The 12,942-nt window shown below is 44.8% G+C and overlaps 1 protein-coding gene across 1 annotated transcript in view; it reads left to right on the top strand.

Annotated features, from left to right (window-relative positions):
* Positions 1-1,926: 1,926 nt before the first annotated feature.
* Positions 1,927-12,942, top strand: part of ST6GALNAC1 (ST6 N-acetylgalactosaminide alpha-2,6-sialyltransferase 1) — a 157,457-nt gene continuing 146,441 nt past the window's right edge. Inside the window, exon 1 of the mRNA XM_069755733.1 lies at positions 1,927-2,146. Coding sequence (XP_069611834.1) covers positions 2,034-2,146 — 113 coding nt within the window. The 5' untranslated portion in view covers positions 1,927-2,033. The remainder of the gene's footprint in view (positions 2,147-12,942) is intronic.

Raw genomic sequence — 12,942 nt, 5'->3', positions numbered from 1 at the left:
GTAGAGAAGCACCTAACGACCTCACCAGATCACCTGAGGGAGGAAACTCAGAAGCCGCAGTACCACTTTCCTCCACAAACGGAAGCTCCCAGAGAGAATCAGCCGAAGTACCACTTGTGACCACAGGAGGGAGCTCTGCCACAGAATTCACAACACCCAGCCAACAGGAAGCCCTCCCTCCTGGCAGTATATATTAGCTCACACATACACATAATAGACAGGTCATGTGACTGACAGCTGCCGTATTTCCTATATGGTACATTTGTTGCTCTTGTAGTTTGTCTGCTTATTAATCAGATTTTTATTTTTGAAGGATAATACCAGACTTGTGTGTGTTTTAGGGCGAGTTTCGTTTGTCAAGTTGTGTGTGTTGAGTTGCGTGTGGCGACATGCATGTAGCGACTTTTGTGAGATGAGTTTTGTGTGGCAACATGCGTGTAGCAACTTTTTGTGTGTTGAGTTGCATGTGACAGGTTAGTGTAGCAAGTTGTATGCAGCAAGATTAAGGGAGCCTAGTCTCCAGAAACGCGTTGAGATTCTTACCCATATGGTTGTGCTGAAGTCTGTATCCTCCAAGTTTAAAGTATGTGAATAAAGAAAACTCTTTTTTACGGAATCGGTGAAGCTGGACATTCCTTTCTTTTTTTAGCAAGTTTTGCGCATGGCGAGTTTTGCGCGTGGTGAGTTTTATGTGTGGTGCCTTTTGAGTATGTGCAAGTTTTGTGTGAGGCAACTTTTGCATGTGTTGCAACTTTTGTGCATGTGGCAATTTTTCCACGTGTGCAAGTTTTGCGTGTGGCGAGTTTTCCATGAGGTGAGTTTTGCACTTGTGGCGAATTTTGCGTGAGCCTAGTTTTTGCATGTGGCGAGTTTTGCGTGTGGCGAGTTTTGAGCGGCGACTTTTGTGTTTCGACTTTTATGTGGCGAGGTTGGTGTATGTGTGGTGAAATGTGTGCTGAGGGTAATATGTGTTCGAGCACGTGGTAGTGTGTGGCGCATTTTGTGTGTGTGTTCATATCCCCGTGTGTGGTGAGTATCCCATGTCGGGGCCCCACCTTAGCAAATGTACGGTATATATTCTTTGGCGCCATCGCTCTCATTCTTTAAGTCCCCCTTGTTCACAGCTGTCAATTTGCCTCCAACACTTTTCCTTTCACTTTTCCCCATTATGTAGATAGGGGCAAAATTGTTTGGTGAATTGGAAAGCGCGGGGTTAAAATTTCACCTCACAACATAGCCTATGACGCTCTCGGGGTCCAGACGTGTGACTGTGAAAAATTTTGTGGCTGTAGCTGCGACGCCTCCAACACTTTTCCTTTCACTTTTTTCCCCATTATGTAGATAGGGGTAAAATTGTTTGGTGAATTGGAATGTGCAGGGTTAAAATTTCACCTCACAACATAGCCTATGACGCTCTCAGGGTCCAGACGTGTGACTGTGCAAAATTTTGTGGCTGTAGCTGCGACGGTGCAGATGCCAATAACGGACATACATACATACATACATACATACATACACACACACACACACACACACACACATTCAGCTTTATATATTAGATTGCAAACAAAGATCTGGAAAGCACAAATATTTAATCCATAAAGTTTACTGGATAATGAATATGTTTATTTGCTTACATAAAGTATTACATATGTAGCATGACTTGAGCCCAGTTTCATGGGGAGCGTGAACAGTAGATGTTAAACATTCCGCAAACTTATATTTCCCTCCTGGCTACCTGACTCTTGTTATTCACTTCTTGTCTCTCGTGAGAACAGCACTTTCTCAAATTTTTTTTCCAGCAATCAGTCTTTACCTGTGATACAAAAAAAATACAGTCTGTTTAACCAATGGGTGGATACCAAGAGTACAAACAGGAAGGCACCGATGGGAACTGCAAAGTGGTCTGAGTGTAAAGTCACACTGCTGTCTGTACATTACGGAGCAGTCAGGTGCACTGGTCGCATCCAGCACGCTGCACCCTCACCGTCCATCCACCTCCAACATGCTCTGTTCTTCATCTGTTTGACACAATGATGTTTAGTCGAATTAGAGTTTTATTCTTTATCTTGGCTCATATTATTCTGGCCATTCTGCTAATTTTCTTGTTTTCCAATCCAATAAGTGAGCACATATATCCGAAAAGGTAAGTCCTTTATACATTGCTTGTTATAGTTTGTATATATGATTCCAATATAATCTGCAGAACTGTACAGAGATTATCTCCTAATGGAATACAACAATCACAGGATTTTTTTTATTGTAGTCTAATGTATGAACTGATATGATATATATAATATATGTAGATAGACACAGGGGCAGACACAGACAGAAGTGGACCCTTGTGTCAAAACATTGTATGGCTTCAATCGCTCATCATAATGCACAATTCCACCTGCTTTGGATGTACTGTACATGTGACCCTATCACCTCTTGGGTCCTTGTGTGGCTGGCCCTCATATGGTAATACTGTTGTGTAAGTTTAGGAGTTGGAAATTAGGCTGTAAACTAATTCTGATTGTAGTCTTGCATAGGAACTGTTCATGTATAAAAGAATTAGAAACAAAAAACAAGCATGTTCCTCATCCCTATGACTCCAGCTGTCTCAAGTAATGGAATAATATTAGTAAATTAAATAATATCACTGGTGGTTTAGTTGTATATACTAAACACAATTACCTCCCCAAAAAATTCAAGACAGGCCACAATGAATGTATAGTTCAAAAAACATATAATTTATTCAAGTTACAACAATAAAAAGCCATAAGGCTATTATACACAATTAAGACAGAATGAAAACCAAGTGCCTCCGATCAAGAATAACCAAGTCACGTGCAAACCATTAATAGAAGATATGTCAAAAAGTTGGCTCCATATAATCTATATCCACATTAGTGGGAATGGGTATATGTATGAGAATATCAAAAGAAGAAATCTCCCATGTGGGTAGTACTAAATAGGTCTCGTGCTCTCCTGGGGTAAATATGTATTGAGTACTTTATTAATCCGCATTGTTATAGGAATACTATCTGGGTGTTTTGCCAGGTTTTAAGTACACAGTGCAGGGTTGAGCCCCTGGTACTATTACCTGCAGCTTTTTCAAATCGTCTTTATTCATGCAGATTGTATTTATATATTTAGTACTACCCACATGGGAGATTTCTTCTTTTGATATTCTCATACATATACCCACTACCACTAATGTGGATATAGATTATATGGAGCCAACTTTTTGGCATATCTTCTATTAATGGTTTGCACGTGACTTTGTTATTCTTGATCGGAGGCACTTGGTTTTCATTCTGTCTTAATTGTGTATAATAGCCTTATGGCATTTTATTGTTGTAACTTGAATAAATTATATGTTTTTTGAACTATACATTCATTGTGGCCTGTCTTTAATTTTGGGGGGAGGTAATTGTGTTTATCATATACAAATGTGTTCTTGTGATTTATCTATGGACTAATATGTACGGTATACCCTAGTTGTATATACTGTAGTTTACACTAACTTAACTGTGCTGCAATAGAAATATACTGATGTCCTGTACGTGCTCCTCTGCCATTGTATCACCAACGGAGAGCGGTCCGGAAAGGTCCTAAATGTTGTCTTTGAAATGTTGGTAACGGTAATGCAGTGTAAATAATAGATCATAGTAAACAATACAAATAAATAACGCTACGTAAAATCAGTCTGTGGTTCCTGGCCGGTGGGATATTGTAATGTATTAAATTAGGCATGAAAACTAAAGACTGACATAATACTACCATCTTACGCAGCACCAGAGTAGCCTCATTGGAATATGCATTTCAGTTCTGGGTATCAGTATATAAAAAGTGTATCCTGAAGTTAAAAATTTTTTTTTACAAAAAGGATAAATAAATCAATAAAGGTATGCATTAACTGAATCACACCATTCCCGATGTCTGCTGGCATCGTGACTTTTTTGGTGCATCACTCAACCATATCTATTGGCCCTTTAGTTCGTCCTTATTGAAGGCTGTTGAGAGGCCTACTGGAAGGAGTCTTCAGCACTCAGTTACCTCTTCACCCTGTTACCTATCTTTTAAATGTCCCATCCAAGACTTTTAGAAAGTCTAGCTACAGACTGCCCGTCACATTTTTTGACAGCTTCAAAATGTTTGATTGCTCTATTTTGGAAGCATAGGGTCACCATCTGATGTTCTGTATGTGCATTGGCGCTATGACATCGGCGCATTGGTCTGCCTGAGCCTCGCCTATGGATTCATCAGAATCCTGGATTACCTGAGTATACAATCTTTTTTATTAAAACTTGTGGTGTGACTATGGGGGCATCATAAACAATGAGTGACCATCATACAGTGAGGGCAACCCTGTAGCAGTGTGTTTGGGCCGCTCAAAGTCTGGAGGCCGCTCTATAGCATGTGAGTCAATGTGGGAGCTAATGCGGGGCAATTATATAGTTTGGGGACTGATGCAGGGGCCATAATATAGTTTCAGAGCTAATGCTGGGACCATTATACAGTTAGGGGGCTAATACAGGGGCTATTATACAGTTTAATGTTGTTAATTCTGTTATCGAACTCCCTCCTGTGGTCATGAATGGTACTTCGGCGAGTTCTGTCCATGGACTCCCTCTGGTGGCTGTGAGTGGAGATGCTGCTTCTGAGGTTCCTTCCACAGGTGAAGTAGTTTATTCTTTGGCTGGCTGCTCTATTTAACTCCACTCAGATCGTTACTCCATGCCAGCTGTCAATGTTCTTGTACTGGTTCAGTTCGCTCTTGGATCTTTCTGGTGACCTGTCTACTCCAGCAGAAGCTAAGTCCCTGCTAGTTTATTATTTGTTCATTGTTTCCTTGTCCAGCTTGCTATCATGATTTTGCCTTGCTAGCTGGAAGCTCTGGGATGCAGAGTGGCATCTCCGCACCGTGAGTCGGTGCGGAGGTCTTTTTGCACACTCTGCGTGGTCTTTTTGTAGTTTTTTGTGCTGACCGCAAAGATACCTTTCCTATCCTCAGTCTGTTTAGTAAGTCAGGCCTCCCTTTGCTAAAACCTGTTTCATTTCTGCGTTTGTGACTTTCATCTTAACTCACAGTCAATATATGTGGGGGGCTGCCTTTTCCTTTGGGGAATTTCTCTGAGGCAAGGTAGGCTTTATTTTCTATCTTTAGGGCTAGTTAGCTCTTAGGCTGTGAAGAGGCATCTAGGCAGAGTCAGGTACGCTCCACGGCTATTTCTAGTTGTTGTGATAGGATTAGGGGTTGCGGTCAGCAGAGCTCCCACTTCCCAGAGCTTGTCCTGTGTGAGTTTAACCATCAGGTCATTCCGGGTGCTCCTAACCACCAGGTCCATAACAGTACAGCTGGCCCAAAGTATTAATGCATCTCAATAGAGGGATAAGAGAAGTTCTGAGACGATTTTTTTTTCTCTGCAGTGTGTTTTGTCTTTCTTTTCCCCTTAACCTCTGGGTGGTTCAGGACACAGGTGTAGATATGGACATTCAAGGTCTGTCCTCTTGTGTGGATCATCTCACTGCAAGGGTACAAAACATTCAAGATTTTGTGGTTCAGAATACGATGTTAGAGCCTAGAATTCCAATTCCTGATTTGTTTTCTGGGGATAGATCTAAGTTCCTGAATTTCAAAAATAATTGTAAACTGTTTCTAGCTTTGAAACCCCGCTCCTCTGGTGACCCCGTTCAACAAGTGAAAATCATTATTTCTTTGTTGCATGGTGACCCTCAAGACTGGGCATTTCCCCTTGCGCCAGGAGATCCTGCATTGCGTGATGTAGATGTGTTTTTTCTGGCGCTTGGATTGCTTTATCATGAACCAAATTCAGTGGATCGGGCAGAGAAAATCTTGCTGGCTTTGTGTCAGGGTCAGGATGAAGCGGAGGTGTACTGTCAGAAGTTTAGAAAGTGGTCTGTGCTTACTCAGTGGAATGAGTGTGCCCTGGCGGCTATTTTCAGAAAAGGTCTTTCTGAAGCCCTTAAGGATGTCATGGTGGGATTTCCCACGCCTGCTGGTCTGAATGAGTCTATGTCCTTGGCCATTCAGATCGATCGGTGCTTGCGTGAGCGCAAAGCTGTGCACCATTTGGCGGTATTCTCTGAGCATAGGCCTGAGCCTATGCAATGTGATAGGACTTTGACCAGAGCTGAACGGCAAGAACACAGACGTCGGAATGGGCTGTGTTTTTACTGTGGTGATTCCACTCATGCTATCTCAGATTGTCCTAAGCGCACTAAGCGGTTCGCTAGGTCTGCCACCAATGGTACGGTACAGTCTAAATTTCTTTTGTCCGTTACTCTGATTTGCTCTCTGTTGTCCTATTCTGTTATGGCATTTGTGGATTCAGGCGCTGCCCTGAATTTGATGGACTTGGAGTTTGCCAGGTGCTGTGGTTTTTTCTTGGAGCCCTTGCAGTATCCTATTCCATTGAGAGGAATTGATGCTACGCCTTTGGCCAAGAATAAGCCTCAGTACTGGACTCAATTCCTGCACATCAGGAGGATATTCACTTTTTGGTGTTGCATAATCTGCATGATGTGGTCGTTTTGGGGTTGCCATGGCTACAGGTCCATAATCCAGTATTGGATTGGAAATCTATGTCTGTGTCCGGCTGGGGTTGTCAGGGGGTACATGGTGATGTTCCATTGCTGTCAATTTTGCCTTCCACTCCTTCTGAAGTCCCTGAGTTTTTGTCAGATTACCGGGATGTATTTTTTTTTTTTTAATCAAATGTTTTTATTAAACAGTGAGAAAAATATATGCAGATTACATTACTGCAAACAGTACACATCTATGTTTTGCATTTTCAATAAACTTTCAGCCCCAAAGCAACCTCCCTCCCCCCCCTCACCCCCACCCCTGGAGACCTAACAAGAACCACTCCGATCTACCCGAATGTCCATTATTAACCAGGAACAAGAAGGCGTCGTATCAATACTGCTCCCACGGGGATATATGTTCCAAAAGCACGAGCAAGGTCTCCAGATCACGTCGACTCGATCCAGGGATTCCATAACCTGTTGAAAAGGTCCATCTTGTTTCTTTTAGAATAGATGCTCCTCTCCAATGCAACAATATGGTCTACTTGCATCATGAAATCTCTTCTCGTTGGTGGCTCAACCCTAATCCAGAACTTAGCGATCAACTTTCGTGCAATAAACAGCAATCTAGCAATAACTGTTTTATACAAGTTATCAGTTACAATTTCCTCCACGTAACCTAATATGCATACCAGAGGGTCCCGTGGTACCGAACAATTGTATGTTAGTCCCACTTTGTTTATCACTACAATCCAAAACGAGGCCAGCCTAGGGCACTGCCACATCATATGGAAGATACCCGCCTCGGATTGCGAGCACCTAGGGCACTCAGAATTAGGTCTTAAACCTGCCCTGAACAGCATATCCGGAGTTCTATAGGCCCTATGAATAACAAACAATTGTGACAACCTCCCAGGCTCACTCATCGAGATCTTGGGCACGTATTCCAATATTGAGTCCCACCGATCGCCGTCAATCGCCCCCAAATCGGCCTCCCACTTCGCCCTGGCTCTGATAGGATGTTTCTCTAAAAAGGAAAGTAGCAGGAACTCATATATTCCCGAGATCACCCCCCTTGTGCTTTCCCCCATAAGGATAAAGTCTAGCATCAGGTCCACCTGAATCTCTATAGGCCCCCTCCTACATTGTGCCCGATATGCATGAGAGATGCGATTATACTGATACAGTTCAGAGCTTGGCAGCAGAAATTCCTCCTGTAATGTCTTGAAATCCTTAATTCTACCTTGGTGCAAAACCTGGCTCATCCGAGAGATTCCCGCTCCCTTCCAAACCTGAAATCCCTCCATCTGTCTAAACTCCTGTAGGAGACAATTATTCCACAAGGGCGAGAACCTAGTAAGTGCCCTCACTCCCCTAATTCCCTTAACTTTGTCCCAAACCTTTTGGATAAGCCTAATAGTGCAGAATTTAGTACCCTTCTCTCGAAAATGCCCACCCTCCAGGCCCTCACTCAGTACCCTTGACCCAATCAAATTCCTCAGACTGCAGGGTGTCCGCTCCCAACCCGATTCCTCACCCCATCCCCTAAAATGTTGACATTGTGCAGCCAAAAAGTATAACCATGGGTTGGGCAATGCCACTCCTCCTTCCGTCTATGGTCTTTGTAGAATTTCTTGTTTAAATCTAGAACTTTTCCCATCCCAAATCAGCTCGCCAAATAGAGATTTAATCCTCCTAAATCTATTCTGCGATATCCACATAGGGGAGTTGTGTAGCACGTAGAGAAGTTGCGGCATCACAATCATCTTTATTAGATTTATTCTACCAATAACCGATAAATGTAGCTTTTTCCACGCCTGAACCTTAGTGCGTATCTTCCGCAAAAGTGGCGCCAAATTTAGTTCCTCAAAGCTAGTCAGAGGCAACGCGATCTGGATCCCCAGGTATTTAAATTTATCTACTAACCTCAGCTTTGTAGGAGAGTCCCGTATTTCACTATTCTCATAGTCCCCATCTACTAACATCATATTGGACTTTTCCCAGTTGATTCTCAAACCAGAGTAACTCCCAAATTCCTCAATAATGGCCTCCGCCCCTGCCAGGGTCTCCCCCGAATCCTCCAAGAATAGCAAAATATCATCTGCGTATAACGCAATCTTTTCTTCCGAAACCCCATACATAAATCCTTTCACCTCCCGGGAGCCTCTAATTTTCGCAGCAAGGGGCTCCACCGCCAGGGCAAATAGCAGTGGGGACAAAGGACATCCCTGTCTAGTTCCCCTAGACAGAGAGAAAGTCTCAGAAAGGACATTATTCACTCTAATTTTGGCCACTGGGGAAGAGTACAACAGCCGCACCCATGAGATGAATTTAGGTCCAAATCCCAAACGTTCCAACACTGACCACAAATAGCCCCACTCCACACAGTCAAAGGCCTTGTGGGCGTCCAATGATACCACAACCCTTTTGCCAACATTGTCCGAAGGGATTTGTAAATTTAAAAACAGCCTTCTCAGATTGAGTGCCGTTGATTTGTTTGGCATGAAGCCTGACTGATCAGGGTGTACCAATTTGTCTATCACCCTACTTAACCTATTTGCCAAGGTTTTTGCCAAAATCTTAATATCGGCAGTCAGGAGTGAAATTGGTCTATAGGATTCTGGCATCAGTGGATCTTTGTCGGCCTTAGGGATAACCACCACAATAGCCTCTCTCATCGACAAAGGCAACTCCCCTCTTTCCAACGAGCTATTATACACCCCTACCAATTTGGCCAACAGAGTTTCTTTCAGGGTCTTATAAATCTCAGCTGGAATGCCGTCCGCTCCCGGAGCCTTACCCCCCGCAACGCCCGCCAATGCAGCCCCCAATTCTTCCTCCCCAATCGGTTCTTCCAACAATTCACACTCCTCTCTACTCAACCGGGGCAAATCAATTTCTTCCAAATATTTTGCCATATCTTCGGGTCCCCTCTCCACACTGGACACGTATAATTTGTCATAGAATTTCCTGAACACTTCCAAGATCTGCACCCCCTGAGTGACCACCGTTCCCTCCTCCGTCTTAATAGAGTAGACATGTGAAGATTCTCTTTGCGCGGACGCCACTACCGAGAGCAAGTGCCCCACTTTTTCCCCCTCTGAGTAAAAGGTTTCTTTCTGGAAGGCCCTCAACCTCTCCGCCTTTTTCAAAAATAGCTGGTCAACCTCCCTCTGAGCTGCCCTCATACGATTCCGAGATTCCACAGTACGATGTTCCCCCAATGCCGCCTCTGCTGCCTTCAATTCCTCTAGGACACCCTGATCCCGCTCTCTGGTCCTTGTCTTATGTCTTGAGATGTCCCTAAACAAAATTCCCCTTAGATACGCTTTCATGGTGTCCCACACTACATGGCATTCTGCGCTCCCTTCATTGATCTTAAAAAACTCCTCTATCTCTGCCCCCACCTTTTCCATGTCCAAAATTTGTAACCAAACTGGGTGAATTTTCCATCCCGCCTTCCCCAAACCATCCTGACTTGACAACTTTAAAGAGACCTGAACAGGGCTGTGATCTGATAAAATCCTAGGATTATATTCCACCCCGTTTAACAGTTCGTTCATCCTATCGTTTCCCAAAGCGACATCAATTCTTGACATCGAGCCATATGTAGTCGAGTAACAGGAATAGGAATATGTGTTGACATTGCGGACCCTCCACAGATCAGTCCAGCCTATTTCTCTGAGATAATTACCAAAGGGAGTGTCATCACCGTCCCTACGCTTAGGTGCATGGTTACTCCTGTCCCAGTGGTCATTTGCTATATTATTTACATCCCCCACCACCAAAAGAGGGATCCCATCCCAACCTCTTATAGACTCCAATATGTCCTGGATCTTCCTTCCAGAGTATGGCGGAGGTATATACAATGATACTATGCATATTAAACGATTAAAGAGTTTACACACCAACAAAACATATTGACCATCCGTGTCAATTTTGACCTCAACTTCCTCAAATGGGGTATTAGTATGAATCAATACTGACACACCTCTCGCATAACTAGAGAACGTCGAATGATACGCCTTGCGCACCCATCTTTTCTGTAACATATCAACTTTTTCCTTCACTAGATGGGTCTCTTGCAGGCAAATCACCGAGGGCCTCTGTTTCAGTAAATACTGAAATATTGCTGCGCGTTTAGTGGCGTCCGCTAATCCCCTAACATTCCAGCTTATAATGTTAACATCCCCTCCCATTTCCTAGAAACAAAATGATTAGTTAGAGCAGTCTCCTTCAGGTCTCCCCCGATACCCACCTCCCCCCTCCCCGCCCCTTTCCTCGACTCCCCCATCTAAAACTCAATGGAGTTCAACTAGAACAAACTTTCTTTCTCTGTATGAGAACTGAGAGCTCTTGATACAACCTAGAACTAAGCCCTTTGCAGTCCATCTCTCCCCCTCCCACCGCTAACAGCATGAAGTATTCTTTGCGCCGCCGAGCACACTGTTTTATCCTTTTGAGAACATTCTGTCTAAAGACACAAGACAATTTCAAAAATCACAGTCATGGGGTATAACCAGATGAGTGGCGAAGTCACAGCGTCAGTCTCATCGGTTCCGATCCACGCCAGTTTTCTTGGTATTGGTATCCAGCCACTGCATAGCCTCCTCCGGGTTCTGGAAAAAATGAACCCGGTCCAGCGCTACCACCCTGAGCTTAGCCGGGTATAGCATTGAATATTTTAGATCCAGGTCTCGGAGCCGCCGCTTGACTTCCCCGAACTTCATTCTCAGTTTTTGCACCGATGTCGAATAGTCCGGATAAATGGAGATCCGATTTCCGTCTATACTCAGTCCATCACTGATCCTGGCCTTCCTTAGTAGGGTTTCCCGATCCCGATAGTCCAAAATTTTTGCCATCAAGGCTCGAGGGGGGGATCCAGGCGGCAGGGGTCGGGTGGGGACTCTATGGGCCCTTTCCACGGAGAAGTGGTTAGTAAGATCTGCTCCTCCCACCGAGTTTTTAAGCCATGCCTCAATGTATTCAGCAGGATTATTCCCCTCCACCTTCTCTGGCACCCCAATTATTCTTAGATTGTTCCTTCGGGAACGGTTTTCCAGGTCATCTGTTTTAAATTCCAGTTCCGCAATGCGCTGAATGTATCTCTTTTCTCTTTTTAACAGTTCATTTGTCTGATCCTCCACACTGCCCACGCGCTCCTCCACCACCTCCACTCTTTTCTCCACTTTACGCATAGCAGAATTAAGGGACTTCATTTCAACTGTTAAATCGTCCACTCTTAGATTCAGTGCGGCCAGGGCAGATTTACAGTGTATAACGACTGAGAAAATGTCCTGCAGTGTAGGCTCCCCCACATTTGATTGCTGCGCACCCTCAGAGTCCTTAGCCTGTACTGGGCTGGCGGCAGGTGTCATGTTATTTGCACCATGCATCTCCTGCATCCTCCCTGGAGAAAGCTGCTCCTCCACCACACTGAGGGTATCTTCCCCCCCTCTCTTCTGCCTCTGCAGGGGTTCCCTCTCTTCCGGCCCTTCTGGGCCCAGCAGCAGGGCACCCCCCTCCTCCGTTCGAGCAAACCTTTCCAGCCGGGCGATTACCTCCAGCCTCCGGCGGTATTCAGTACTGGCTCTGGCCGCCTCCTCCTCTGCCACGGCGCCATCTTGGATTTTCGCGCCAGTCGCGGGCGCCGACTGTTTTCGGCGCGGCATCGCCGCTTTACTCCTCTCCCTGCCTCCGGCCCTCTCCCCCGTGCCCAGGGGTCTTGCGGAGCGTCTCCGTCCGGTTTTCGGCACTCGGCGACGCCTTCAAAGGTAAGAACTTAGGAGCGGTGCGGGGAGAGAGACCCGTCGCACGTCCGCTCACATCGCTCGCTAGGCCACGCCCCCACCGGGATGTATTTGAAGAGCCCAAATCCGGTGCCCTACCTCCTCATAGGGATTGCGATTGTGCTATTAATTTGATTCCTGGTAGTAAGTTTCCTAAGGGCCGACTGTTTAATTTATCTGTGCCAGAGCACGCCGCTATGCGGAGTTATATAAAGGAATCCTTGGAGAAAGGTCATATTCGCCCGTCGTCATCACCGTTGGGAGCAGGGTTCTTTTTTGTGGCCAAGAAGGATGGCTCTTTGAGACCTTGTATTGATTACCGCCTTCTTAATAAGATCACAGTCAAATTTCAGTACCCTTTGCCGCTGCTGTCTGATTTGTTTGCTCAGATTAAGGGGGCTAGTTGGTTCACCAAGATAGATCTTCGAGGGGCGTATAATCTTGTGCGAATTAAACAGGGCGATGAATGGAAAACAGCATTTAATACGCCCGAGGGCCATTTTGAGTACCTGGTTATGCCATTCGGGCTTTCTAATGCTCCATCTGTGTTTCAGTCCTTTATGTATGACATCTTCCGAAAGTACCTGGATAGATTCATGATTGTATATTTGGATGA

Source organism: Ranitomeya imitator, chromosome 2, assembly GCF_032444005.1.
Source record: "Ranitomeya imitator isolate aRanImi1 chromosome 2, aRanImi1.pri, whole genome shotgun sequence".
NCBI lineage: Eukaryota > Metazoa > Chordata > Amphibia > Anura > Dendrobatidae > Ranitomeya > Ranitomeya imitator.
This window is presented reverse-complemented; position numbering and strand designations above follow the sequence as displayed.